The 14401-nt window shown below is 34.3% G+C and overlaps 2 protein-coding genes across 3 annotated transcripts; one reads left to right on the forward strand and one right to left on the reverse strand.

The window, feature by feature from the left end:
- Positions 1-574: 574 nt before the first annotated feature.
- On the reverse strand, positions 575-11175 carry ccl20a.4 (chemokine (C-C motif) ligand 20a, duplicate 4). Of its 2 annotated transcripts, none has more exons than XM_058793236.1 (4): positions 2277-2349; positions 1130-1238; positions 934-1011; positions 575-715 (listed from the first exon to the last, which is right to left on the reverse strand). In XM_058793236.1, exons 1-4 carry the CDS (start codon positions 2347-2349, stop codon positions 694-696), a joined length of 282 nt encoding a protein of 93 aa, XP_058649219.1. In that variant the 3' UTR covers positions 575-693. The 2 variants fall into 2 exon arrangements, 1 of the variants encoding a protein (XP_058649219.1); XR_009273634.1 differs by lacking the exons at positions 575-715; positions 934-1011 and adding exons at positions 9710-9817; positions 10866-11175 and having other exon boundaries at positions 1166-1238; positions 2277-2341.
- ccl20a.3 (chemokine (C-C motif) ligand 20a, duplicate 3) lies at positions 9102-10132 on the forward strand. Its single transcript, XM_058793223.1, has 4 exons — positions 9102-9296; positions 9506-9605; positions 9717-9794; positions 9905-10132. Exons 1-4 carry the CDS (start codon positions 9218-9220, stop codon positions 9945-9947), a joined length of 300 nt encoding a protein of 99 aa, XP_058649206.1. The 5' UTR covers positions 9102-9217; the 3' UTR covers positions 9948-10132.
- Positions 11176-14401: the final 3226 nt, after the last annotated feature.

Here is a 14401-nt window from a genome sequence, read left to right on the forward strand (position 1 = left end):
TTCTTTCAGCCTTATAGCTCATGAATTGTTACTATCCCAATTTCAAAGTAAGACTTTCTCTCGGGTTCAGTTTATCTGAATCATGATCTTCAATTCAGACATTACATAAGCCTGTTTCAGAGGCCATTTACACCAAAATTGGAATATACGAGTTGGCCTCTCCTAAGTCGCTAAAGCTTATGTCTTCACCTCTATTTGTAACAGTATAATCACTGTGGCATAAATAAATAATGGGGTTCAAAATAAAATGTCATGCAAAAGGAGATTGCATTGGATTCCTTATTAAGCTGCTTTATTATGCTTTTACAAGCACTAAATAAATCTCCAATAATTAAAAGACATTAAAGGTTTTGTGAGTACTACTGCCACGTGGGCACATACTGCCACCTGCTGTCTACTGTATGTGCTCACAAACTTTCATTTGGCCAGGTTTACTGTTGTGATTATTTGTTTTAGCGTGCTGTTATGTCAGAGCAGCCGTGTGAGCATAAAACATTGTGAAAAAAATTCTCAGAACTGTCAATATTACTAGAAATGTTGCAGACAAAACAAAACAAAAACAACACTGTTGCTGTCAAAACCATTTATTAATTATAAAAATAAATTCTAATCAATACATTTTATTGAAGGATTTCTGTCACTGTTCGTTTGTTCAGCTTAAGGCAGTTTTAGGCTGATTTGATGGTGTCCATATTACGATGACTTTTTTGTGTTCCTGCAAAAGACAATAAAATGAAACTCTTAGGAGGTATTTCTCAAGTTTGAACTTTAGCTCATTCATATTTACCATTATAACCAGCATAAGGAGATTACAAAACATTTAACTGGGTCAGTAGTATGTTTGCAATTTATTCATTCACTATAGGTTAAGCCTTGTGCTCACTGCCAATGCCAAAAAAACATAAATGTAAGCATGTGTAATGCTGAACTCACTGTATATGCAAGATGGCATTCTGAACCCATATGTCATCAGGGTTGGCACAGATCTGTCTGTTCTTCACTGTAGTAAAACTGCGGGAGAGAGAAATAATAAATATTACAGATATTACAGATTGTTCTCTTACATTGTTATGAAAGAATATTTATATCCGAGACATGTCATTTTCATCTAATAAGTGTTGTTCCTCACATGACGGCCTCTATGTTGCAGGTCATGGTGGCGTCCTGTCGGGTGAAGTCTTTCAGTCGGAGGACAGGGAAAGGCTGTGATGAATACTTGGTACAGCACCTTACCGGACCTTAACACAAGACAAATTCTCAGTTCATGTGGTTTAATGACACTTGATCCAACTATACTGACCAATAGTGTATTCAAAGATTCATTCATCTGCTCATTTTCCTGGTAATAAACTTTGCATTGTATACTATGAATAATGTTGTCTTTGTGAAAAATTGCTCCTCTATTTTAAGCCGCTTTGGACAAAAGCACCTGCTAAATGCATACATGTAAATATTAAATTTGTTATAAAAAAATGTCTTTGAATTTTTTAATCTAACCAATGGCATCTTGGAGTCATGAAAAAAAAAATGTCCAAAAATTATTATTTTGATATCTAAATAATTATATATATCCCTCGAAAACAGCAACAGCAATTAGAGCGACACACTCAAAAAATTATTTGGGCCTTAAGAACATAAACAAACAATAATAAACATAATGTGATGCATATTTGTCATTAGCAAGAAATAGCACTCAAAAAGTCACAACGTAGTTATATTATTAACTATTAGCATCGGTTTAATTTTATTTGAAAAAAAATCATATTTTCAAAATTAATTTTCAATAAGATTCTGTTCATTGTGAAAGCAATTCAATTTATTCAATTAAAAAGTATGAACATGGTTAAAAAGATGTGGAATAAGCAATATTAGTTAAAGTGAAACAAATTGGATTTATTGATAATAAATATATAAACCTGGTTATTGTGTATTTAATTTTAGCACATTCAGATTATTAGTACTATTACAGAAACCAAAACCATATGTCAGTAATGCTCAAATAAGATGTCGGATTTGTTAGATAAACAGTTATATTCAATTTGCCACTGAATTATTAAGACATAAACCCATCATATCACTCACTTAAATCAAATCAACTGCACAATCCCTGATTATTAAGCATGGTAGTATCTCAGCTATATGACTAATGTAATCGTCCCAATTCTAAATGCATAAAAATGCACGTGGTCACATGTCAAGAACAGCCTTGGGACCTCAAAGCACCAAGAAACACTTGAAACCAAAGAGATTGTCTGAGAAAAGTCAGTTTTACTTACTGCTTTGACTCAGGCTGACCCAGACACACAGCAACAGCAGCAGCGCAGATGACGTCAGGACGAGTCTGCTCATCATGGGAGGGAAACAAGACACTCACGGGTGAAAAAGCAAAATGAAATTGATAAAAAAGTATTCAACAAGTTGATGGCAGTTGTGCGGACAGCAGCAGAAGTGTTGATGATGGTGATGAAGATGCAGAGCTCTCCTAGTCCACGTTATCTGGCATCCCCAAAAGCAACATTATATAGCTGTTCACAAGGGGAATTTGGGGACCACACAGCAGCGTCACTGAGTGGTGGAAGACAGGGGAAATCTGAAAATCTGTCCCATTTTTCTGATACTATTACAAGCGTGTAATCAGACACAAAACATTATCAGTGCTGGTAAATATAATTCAAACATATATGTAAGGAATGCAAAACAATTCTGTAGATGCAAAAAATAAGAAATAAAATAAAATAGTGAGAAATGGAAATACTATTTTAAGAATAGAGTATCTGTAGTTCATAAAAATAATCTAAAATAAAAAAGTTAGATAAAGTAAAAAAAAAAGTGTACCTGGGTAAATATGTAGATGGACGTTTTTCCTCAACATGAAGATTTAATGTTAAGATGAGCGATATATCACGACTGACTCATTAAAAAATTCTACATTTTTTTAAATCTCAGGAGATCCTAAAACAATAATGATTAAAAAATATATTATACAAGAATGTAAAAATGTACCCACATAATGTCTAAATGTTTATTTAGTGCAACAAAATAACTTAAATAGGTCAAAATTATACATATACTTGACCCTTTAACACTGGCTGTCTCATTCTTTTTATTTATTATTAAAAAAAAATAAAAAGAAAAGTGTACTGCATTAGACTAACCGGGACTTGGCACAGCACTTATATATATTGTTGCTCCTTTGTTGGTTTGATTGTCCTCATTTATAAGCAGAGGTGTAAAATACTTGAGTAATTTTACTTAAGTATTATTTTGGGGGATTTTTACTTTATTCAAGTACAATTTAAACTGACTACTTGTACTTTTACTTGATTGCATTTCTGAAGAAAAAAACAGTACTTTTTACTCCTTACAATTTTATTTCAACTTAAAAAGTACATTATATTTTTATTTGATCTTATGCACATTAAATATGGTAAACGGAATCTCAAACATGTGTTCTTGACGTGAGAACCAATGATCATTGTTTTCACGCATCAAACACACAGTTCTGCTTTAGTTATGACTTTCATCAGGTTGCGTTTCCCCAAAAAAGTTTATTCATTATTCTTCGTTTTGATAGAGCCATTAGTTGTGTATATTGGCTGAATGCACAAGACTGAGTGCAAATCAAATCAGTGATGAAAATTTAAATGTGATTAATATTTTTTAATTAAATGTTACAAAAAAGTGTTTAAATGAACATTGTATGTTTACTTAATTGTAATTCATGTTGTGATGTTCTTACCAGGTAGTGGATAAATTGTTTTAATAATATGTCATTATATGATGCATTGAGTAGGAATTTGGAGTCTCAATGAATATTTTTTAATCTTAATAATTACAGGATTTGCTCATTAATTCATATAATTAGTCGCCAATAATTAGTAGCAATATCTGCTGAGAAAATGCCCAAATAAAAATGCCCCAAATAAACAATTAAAAGATTAATGATCCTTTTAGACAATGATGTAGACAACACAAAAAAAGTGGCCTTTCAAAATGTTAATGTTGTATGTTTTAATTCTATGACACTCCTCATTAATTCATCCCCTTCTTCCATTCTGTCTGGAATATGTTTCTAACCTCTGCATCACATTGTTATTAAGTGATAGTTCACCCAAAAATTAAGATTCTCACGTCGTCCCAGATGTTTATGACTTTCTTTCTTCAGATGAACACATGCAAAGATTTTTAGTCCGTGTAATGCAAGGGGACAGGACCACTTCAGAAACCACACAAAGTGAACACGAAGGTCAAGTTTAAAATATTAGTATTTGTAATTTTCTTACATTCTTACAAAGAATTTTTTACTTTTACTCAAGTATGTTTTTGGCCAGATGCTCGTACTTTTATTACTTTCACTTGAGTCAAATTTTTGAGTACTTTTTACACCTCTGTTTATAAGTCGCTTTTGATAAAAGTATCTGCTAAATGATTAAATGTAAATGTGTGTGTGTGTGTGTGTGTGTGTGTGGGTGTAATGGAAAGTAGGTAGAACAATGTAAAAAAATTATTTTTATTTAATTCTAATTATTAGTATTTATATTTGGTATTAGGCCTGTTGAAATGCAACACTTTAAAAATATACTATCCTATATATAAACAAACACAAGTGATGTCTATAAAAGAGCAGATTTTTGCAGATAGCTTTAACATAAAGATTTGTATTGCATGTGCGACTTCATCTCATCTGCACATGTCCGAATTCATTTCCCATTTTATTCTAGACAAAGTCATGCAAATGTTCATTAAACATTCAACAGTGAGCACAGCTAAGACTCATCAGTTTTTCATTAACTATTTTCCATACGAAGCAAGAATATTTGCATTTTTTCCAAGATACGGAATCTGTGGATAATAGTGATGCCTGTGATAGCAGATGAGTTAATTGAGTTAAATATCATTTCTATGCATCTACTTTCAAGACAAAATAACTGAAATAACATAAACATCTAGTCAAACATTTAGACTAACATTCAGCAGTCAAAAGCATCCGCCTTTCCTGGAAATTGAACACTCATCAAGATTCTCTTATCACAGCTTCAGATCAGATCGCAGCCTTTGATGGGAAAAAACTATATTATATTTAACCTGATATGACTTAAACCTTACTCTAATTCTAATCCAGACACTCCCCCATTTGAAAAGATCATAAGTGTATTTCTTAGAAATTAAACTCAAAATGTCATGACACCTCTCTAAACCTGGAGGTGTAAATGAAAGAATGTGAAAATGTTTTTGTAAAACCAACACGGAGAGCAATGCTTTTAAGTGACATTAAAATTGGTGTCTAAAGTCACGCAGAAAGACTACAGCGAAGGTTGTGGGTTTGAAGGGAAGTGATTCATTGCTAGAGAAGCCACTGTAAAGGCTTTGTTCTCACTCTTATGACCTATTTCACCCTTTGATTTTAGGACATGTGTTACATAAAACATTATGACCTAGAAAATATATGTAATTCTACACCCCCACAAGAAACCACACGTTAGCATGTGGAAATGAGGACGCCGCTGAGCATGTGGGTAGTTCAGAATTATCCATTCGTGTGCATGTGTGTGGTTTTATCCATGAAAGATGTTATATAATAATAAAACACAATATAATGCATTCATTCAATAATCAAAAAGTTAAGGTTTGACTCCTTTCCTGGTGGACATTCCCACTTCCTGGTTTCAAAAGTCCCATGTCAAATGCACTGTCGCTCTTTATCAATCATTATCTGAACTGGTAATTCCAAGCGGTTTGTAAAATATTCCATGCGTTGCAGTGAATTTGAGAACAAATTCAAATATTCATATAACAAATATAACAGTAATTTTAAAGGAATAGTTCACCCAAAAATGAACATTTGCTGAAAATATACTCACTTGATGAAAATGAGTTTAATTCTTTATCAGAACAGATTTGGAGGAATTTAGCATTACATCTCTTACTCACCAATGGATCCTCTGCAGTGAATGGGTGCCGTCAAAAATGAGAGTCCAAACAGCTGATACAAACATCACAGTATTCCAAAAGTAATCCAGCCCATTAATTAATGTCTTGTGAAGTGAAAAGCTGTTTTTGTAAGAAACAAATCCATCATTAAGACATTGTAACTGTTGCTTCTGGCCAAAATACAAGTTTGTGATCCATAATAATGCTTCCTCGAGTGAAAAAGTCCATCACCTGTTGTCCTCTCACTGCAGAGGATCCATTGATGAGCAATTGATGCAAAATTTCTCCAAATCTGCACTGATGAAGAAACAAACTCATCTACATCTTTTCAACAAATTTTCATTTTGGGTTAACTATTCATTTAACAGTATCTAGATTTTTTATTATTATTATTATTATTATTAATTTAAAAAATGTAGCTAAAAATGAGCAAAGACATTAATTATTTAATTTTAATTATTTTATTTTTCTTTAATTATTTCCAAGATGTGGATTAACTATTCATTTAACAATATCTACAATTTGTTTATTATTATTATTATTATTAATTTAAGAAATGTAGCTAAAAATGAGCAAAGACATTAATTATTTCATTTTAATTATTTTATTTTTCTTTAATTATTTCCAAGATGTGGAATCTGTGGATAATAGTAATGTCTGTGATAGCAGATGAGTTACTTGAATTAAATATTGCATCTACTTCCACAATAAAATAAATAACATAAATAATTTAAACATCTACTGTAGTCAAACACTTAGACTAACATTCAGAAGTCAACAGCATCTGCCCTTCCTGGAAATCGAACATTCATCAGATTCTCTTAAATTTTCATTTTTTGGTTAACTATTACTTTACTACAAAATTTTAACAAAATTATTTTTCATTTAAAAAATGTGCTATGATAAGTTTACCACATTTTATTTCAGCAAAGTTGTCAATTTTAGTGTGTGCTGAAATTATTTTAAAAGTGAATAAGCAAACAGTTAAGAATATTATATCACATTATATATTCTTAATGTGCTGGTCACATTACCTTGCATGTGTGCAGTAAGCTTATTCATAAAGAATAAAATCTGAATGTGTTTGCCTCCCAAATTGAGCATGGGGATATTTGTTAGTTTATTTGAAATATACAGTGGGGCAAAATAGTATTTAGTCAGCCACCAATTGTGCAAGTTCTCCCACTTAAAAAGATGAGAGAGGCCTGTAATTTTCATCATAGGTATACCTCAACTATGAGAGACAAAATGAGAAAAAAAAATCCAGAAAATAACATTGTAGGATTTTTAAAGAATTAATTGGTAAATTCTTCGGTAAAATAAGTATTTGGTCACCTGCAAACAAGTAAGATTTCTGGCTCTCACAGACCTGTAACTTCTTCTTTAAGAGGCTCCTCTGTCCTCCACTCGTTACCTGTATTAATGGCATCTGTTTGAACTCGTTATCAGTATAAAAGACACCTGTCCACAACCTCAAACAGTCCAACTCCAAACTCCACCATGGCCAAGACCAAAGAGCTGTCAAAGGACACCAGAAACAAAATTGTAGACCTGCACCAGGCTGGGAAGACTGAATCTGCAATAGGTAAGCAGCTTGGTGTGAAGAAATCAACTGTGGGAGCAATTATTAGAAAATGGAAGACATACAAGACCACTGATAATCTCCCTCGATCTGGGGCTCCACGCAAGATCTCACCCCGTGGGGTCAAAATGATCACAAGAACTTTGAGCAAAAATCCCAGAACCACACGGGGGAACCTAGTGAATGACCTGCAGAGAGCTGGGACCAAAGTAACAAAGGTTACCATCAGTAACACACTGCGCCGCCAGGGACTCAAATCCTGCAGTGCCAGACGTGTCCCCCTGCTTAAGCCAGTACATGTCCGGGCCCGTCTGAAGTTTGCTAGAGAGCATTTGGATGATCCAGAAGAGGATTGGGAGAATGTCATATGGTCAGATGAAACCAAAATAGAACTTTTTGGTAAAAACTCAACTTGTCGTGTTTGGAGGAGAAAGAATGCTGAGTTGCATCCAAAGAACACCATACCTACTGTGAAGCATGGGGGTGGAAACATCATGCTTTGGGGCTGTTTTTCTGCAAAGGGACCAGGACGACTGATCCGTGTAAACGAAAGAATGAATGGGGCCATGTATCGTGAGGTTTTGAGTGAAAACCTCCTTCCATCAGCAAGGGCATTGAAGATGAAACGTGGCTGGGTCATTCAGCATGACAATGATCCCAAACACACCGCCCGGCAACGAAGGAGTGGCTTCGTGAAGCATTTCAAGGTCCTGGAGTGGCCTAGCCAGTCTCCAGATCTCAACCCCATCGAAAATCTTTGGAGGGAGTTGCAAGTCTGTGTTGCCCAGCGACAGCCCCAAAACATTACTGCTCTAGAGGAGATCTGCATGGAGGAATGGGCCAAAATACCAGCAACAGTGTGTGAAGACTTACAGAAAACATTTGACCTCTGTCATTGCCAACAAAGGGTATATAACAAAGTATTGCGTTGAAATTTTGTTATTGACCAAATACTTATTTTCCACCATAATTTGCAAATAAATTCTTTAAAAATCCTACAATGTGATTTTCTGGATTTTTTTTCTCATTTTGTCTCTCATAGTTGAGGTATACCTATGATGAAAATTACAGGCCTCTCTCATCTTTTTAAGTGGGAGAACTTGCACAATTGGTGGCTGACTAAATACTTTTTTGCCCCACTGTAATATAATATACATAAAAGTAATGACAGCAGAGTCAAAATATCAGAAGTAGTAAACTATGTCACACACCCTCTGGCATTTTCATTGATGTCATTTAATATTATATAATAGAAAGCTATGTTACAGCGTTCTTTGGCAAATTTTCAGTCCTGAATTTTTCCTTTGTTCTAGTGACCTTCAAGTTACACTTAAGGCCTCCTGGAGTTTCCAGCATTGTTTCTATTAATTTGCCAGTAGGAAACAGTTCAAATATGTTGATGGTTCACTCTCTCTTTCAGGGAAGTAAACATTAAAGGTCTGTGTTCTGTGCTTTCCCTCTGGTTGATTTTTCCTCTGTGTTCTTCCTCGTTGCACCTGTTTGACTGACAGGGCGGATAAGATCTCATTGCGGCTTCATTTTTTTTTTTTTTTTTGTACACATGTACTTCTGTTTACGTATGCACGGAAAACCCTGACTCGGGTGTTTCCATGTCCAACCCTTTAAATAGAGACTTTCTCTCACAACCGGCACAATTCTCATCTGACTCTTGTTCTGAGGATCTCATACACACTGACAGAGACGATGACTCAAACTTCAGTTACAGCGATCGTGTTGTTGGTTGCAGCTCTCGGTGTACTCCATACAGATGCTTCTGCTTTGTGTAAGTACATTTATTTCTTTCTAAAACTGGGCCGATAATAAAGCTATTTGCACAGTCGCGGATGCATTTTTAGGTTTTACTGCTTCATTGGGATAACTGTTTTGTTTCTCAGAGACACTGTTTATTTTTAAAATCTGAGGTTCATGATGTGAAGATATTTTTGTAATAATAAAGTTACAAAATCTAAACTGTTATTGTTGCGTATACAGCATGTTGCAGGAAGTATACCAAAGCACAGATACCGATGGCAATTATCAAAGGATATTCCATTCAGGACGTGACAAGACACTGTCACATTGATGCTGTCATGTAAGTATAAGATGCTTTCTACATATGGTGCATTTTGTATTGACTGACTATATGCATTATAACTGATTCCTAGAGAAAAACCTAACCAAAAGATGCTGCTTTACCTCACAGATTCCACACAATAAGAGGCAGGAACATTTGCACTGACCCCTCCAAAGACTGGGTGATGGAGAATGTCCGTGTGCTGAGGTAAGCTTGCAGATGTGTGATTGCTGTCAATAAATAAAAACAAATGAGCATTAACTGGACAGTGTTGAAATTAAAGCTAATGATTCTGTTGTCTCTTTCCTGTTTTTTAGGCAAAAAGTGCAAGTAATCAACAAAAAACTTTCAAAAGGCTAATTTTACAACTTCTCTGGTTAAACAGATGTCACTACAAGAATATTTCTTTATGGAGGAGGATCTATTTCTTTATGAAATTTGCATATTTACTTTGCATATTTGTATATGCATGTTATTTTATACCGTTACACTGTTTGCTTTTTTAATTAACTGCATTAAAATAAATTTTCTATGTAAAGTGAAAACTTGCCTTTTGTATTTAATTGATGTTCTTATACCTCAAACATAATGCAATGAAATTTAACAAAATAATAATAATAATATAAATATAATAGTGGTATTATAATATATATATATATATATATATATATATATATATAAATATATATATATATATATATATATATATATATATATATATATATATATATATATTCTTTAAAAAATATTTGTATTATTATTCACACACACACACACACACACACACATAAATAAGTTCACAAATAAACAATCAATTACATGTAACGAAACAAAGTAACAAAACAACAACAATTATTATTATATATAAAAAAATGTAAATAATTATTATAGAATTATAGAATACACACACACACGCACGATGAGTTTCAGAACAATATCTGTAAAATAAATGCACGTTAGAAGATGTAGTGCACTGTAATTTTTAGCTAAAATTGTGCTTAATGATTAACTAGATTTCCCGGGTGATTCACACAAAGTGCATAGACTGAAAGAGAATTTTTCTGTGATTGGATAAAAATGAGGTGTGTTGAATAATTTGCTTTGATCGGTCAGAGAAAGAGCGAGAGTCATTAAAGGCTTTAGGACAAAAATTCCCCACAACACGTGCTTCAGCTCTTGGAAATAACTACTGATGTCATCTAAAAGGAAGCACTGGAATGCAGAATAACGTCTCAAACAAACCTTGAAAGATAATCTGTCAAATTAATACACACTTACACGCGTTGTTGTTCTCTTGTGTGGCGAATAGCCGTACTGTCAGTCAGCACAGCAGCGGCCTCAGACCGGAGGGTGGGGTGGAGACCGTGTTAAGGATAGGTCTAGTTGTGGGGTTGGTTAAGCATTCGTTATGGTGGAGTTTGGTAGCATAATTCGATAGCAAAAAGTGCTACCTATCAGATTTTGCTTCCAGCATGATATTAATAAGGTGTGAGGCTTTATTAACACGTACACCTACCCCAACCCTAAACCTACCCTTACAGAAGGATAAATACAGTGTTGGTAGCATAATCTGATAGGTAGCATTATTTATCAGAACACCTAAGGAAAAAAGATGAAATACTTAGAAGATCCACATGGTGTCGCCCGTCTTCTATATTTCATTGATGTAAACCAGCGATCGTAGCCTCATGTTCAGCATAGGAGAGATTAATAATAACAAGAACAACAATTGATCTATTAATAAACACATTTGTTACTTTACACTCTCTCTGGCCAGAATCAGAAGTGTAAAATATATAAGGCCGTTCTTTCTTTCTCGGTATTAACGGGCATAACCTAATAAATAGATACAAGGTGCTCAAAATGATAGCTTAAATAAACGTATCCGGATGTTTTCTTAAAAAAAAAAAAAATTTAAAAAAATCTGATTATGAGGGGAAAGTCTAGCACATTTTGCCAACTGTATATATATATATATATATATATATATATAAATATATATATAAAACTCCCAGTGAGAAAGAACGAGGAAGAAAGACATAATTACCTGCAAATTGACAGAAGTAAAATATACTGTTTGTGTTTAGAAACAACAACAGGTGCAGCCAAATTATAAATGTTACATTTAAAGGGATAGTTCACCCACAAATAAAAATTTTGTCATTATTTGTACTCTCCCTCGCGTTAATTTCGTATGATTTTATTTTTTCTGTGGAACACAAACCTTTCAGAAGGACATGATGCAACACTCACTCTGTATGAGAGGACAGTTGCATATTTAGGCTGGTATTAAAAACATACAAATACAAATACAGGGAGAAAAACTGTAAAATTATTTCCCCCCATTTTTCACAAGTATATCTTTGTTTTTTTTTTCAGAGGACTGAACACACTAAAGTGAACATTTCCATTCAACATCTTGATAGATGAAAACCCCTTGTTCTCAAATACAAGTATAGCAGCCTACTAGCATGACTACGCTTACCACTAAAATTCAACATTTGATTTTTGTAAAGTTGAAGAACGCATTATTTACTCTTTTATGGTCCACTTTCTATTTTACAGCTTCCCCAAAATGAATTTTTGGCTGCCTCTAGGGACAATTTTTAAGCCATTTTGTCCCCTAAATTACAACCACACACTTCCTGCAGCTGAGTGGTTTAATTACCAGCGACGCTCTCCAGTCAAGCCAAGACTGGCAATGACATCATTGCCTCAGTCCTCTCTGCACTGCTGCATACACAGAGGACTTCCTGCTGAATAATGGAGAAACACACACATTCCTAAACACCCACACACACAAACAGGAACTCGGCAACAAAACAGCTCCACTGCCGCTCTAATCTTTCCTTTTACGCAATCGCACCCTGAACGGCTAACTTCCCCCAGCACATGAACTCACACACGTATGAATGTCTAATTGCTGTTCATATCAGCCAAAACTTTTTAGAGCTAAGATCACCATTTCAGAGTTTCTGTGATGAAATCTTCGGTCATGCACTGTGACTGAAGCCAATTGCAAGACATTTAATGGGGCCTAAAGAATACACTAGCACTGAGAATAACTCAGACAGACAGTGTCGTTCTGCATTAGCTATGTTTGATTATTTCATCTACAGCTCCAGGCTAGGAGGTTTGATCCCTGCGCTGAGGATCTGACGACCGCTGTGGCCCTGTGTTCTCAGAGCTGCGCAAGAAACTGACTCGTTTAGGGCTCGAAAAGAACTGTAAAATCCTAATTGCTGAGTTTATTGAGCAGACTCATGACAACAGTTATTACAACATAGGTGTCGAAACATCTTTATCTTCACAGCATTGTGAAATATTTATTTCATAGTGCTCTGTGGGTTATAAAGTAATACAATTACAAAAGCAATTCAGAGCAATAATTCCCAGGAAATTTCTTTCACTCGGCTTATTTTAAGAATGGACCACTTTGCTCTCATAGATTTACACAAAGGGAATATTGCTGCTCATCCTAAAAGGTCAGGCAATCATTGCCCTCAATTTTTAGGGGTAAAGTTCAGATTGGAGCCTAAAACAAACATCATTTTTTCAACCAATACCATAGTAATTACAGTAATGAATACTTATGGGTTTGGAACAACATGAGGATGAGTATTTAATGACATAATTAAAATTTTGGGGTGAACTATCCCTTTAAGGATAGTTCAACAATCCATGATAGTATCATATCCAAAACATGGTAGTATCATACTTTACATGTAATATAAGGGTTTATTTAAAATGACAAGCAACAACCATTATAACTGTATCCGCACTTTTTAAAATAATTGTCATCACTTTTTGGGAAACAACCATTTTTTTGTTTTTAATAATAATTTGTTTTAATAACCTGTCACATAAAAATGGACTTTAAGACCATGTTAGTAATCACTTATGTTTTTAAATTTTAGCAAGGACTAGAGTGCAACAGTGCCTGGCACCTTTTTCAGTGGCCTTGGATCCTAAAGTATTTTCCCCATTAATTTCTCCCATAGCTATTTAAAAAAGTGTTTTTTAAAAGAGTTATAAGCCAAACTAAACCAATCAAATTTAATTTGAAGCAAAAAGTATTTGAAAATCAGACTAAATGTCAAAGGTACAAAACAACCTTAACAGCTTCAACAAGGAAAAAAAAAATACAATCTACAAAGAGATTTTTTTGTGTGTGTGTGTGTGTATGTAAACATACAAAGCATGTATGTTTTTTGAAAGTTTAAGTTATTGTTAAAAATCAATTCCCCTATGGAGAAAATGTATGGGATTTCCACTTCCAGATCCCACCCACTGCTCTCCATTGGACAGACATTATGTCACCTGATTAATATTCATGAGCCAAGCCGATAAGATTTATATTGCATTAACCTCACCCACTTTTCAGAGTTTAGATGTATGCTCGGTTGATAATATGGTTCTTGGTGTTGACAGAAATGTTGTACTTTGGTAAAATCGTATTTCGCATGCCGCTCCCTGCTGTTAGTCATGTTCAAGCACTGGTTTTAAAAAGAGACTCTTCTCCACAACAAGACGACAAGACAACAAACACTCAAAATCAGGACAGAGACGCAATGCCCCACTGAGATTTTATTATGCAGACATTTTATTCAGATAACGTTCCACTGAGAACATGGAAGAATGAAAGGTAGACAAAGAAAGAGACAGAAAAGCAGACGGGATTAGACAATAGCTGTGTTGTTGTGTTTCGGTATCTGGAGATTTTCAGACTGAAGCTTTTTCTTTGATGTCTGCGACGGAGACGCATACATACGCTACGTATCTCATGTACATAGACTAAAAAGTTGCACAAACGC

This window comes from Onychostoma macrolepis, chromosome 02 (genome assembly GCF_012432095.1).
Source record: "Onychostoma macrolepis isolate SWU-2019 chromosome 02, ASM1243209v1, whole genome shotgun sequence".
Classification (NCBI taxonomy): Eukaryota; Metazoa; Chordata; class Actinopteri; order Cypriniformes; family Cyprinidae; genus Onychostoma; species Onychostoma macrolepis.

Bases quoted from the DNA above. Each gene is read 5' to 3' on its own strand.
- ccl20a.4 (XM_058793236.1), bottom strand. From the start codon at position 2,349: ATGAGCAGACTCGTCCTGACGTCATCTGCGCTGCTGCTGTTGCTGTGT. The intron at 1,239-2,276 runs GTAAGTAAAACT...TCTTGTGTTAAG, and splicing joins GGTCAGCCTGAGTCAAAGCA to GTCCGGTAAGGTGCTGTACC. The intron at 716-933 runs GTGAGTTCAGCA...TGTCTTTTGCAG, and splicing joins AATGCCATCTTGCATATACA to GAACACAAAAAAGTCATCGT.
- ccl20a.3 (XM_058793223.1), top strand. From the start codon at position 9,218: ATGACTCAAACTTCAGTTACAGCGATCGTGTTGTTGGTTGCAGCTCTC. The intron at 9,297-9,505 runs GTAAGTACATTT...TTGCGTATACAG, and splicing joins TACAGATGCTTCTGCTTTGT to CATGTTGCAGGAAGTATACC. The intron at 9,795-9,904 runs GTAAGCTTGCAG...CCTGTTTTTTAG, and splicing joins GAGAATGTCCGTGTGCTGAG to GCAAAAAGTGCAAGTAATCA.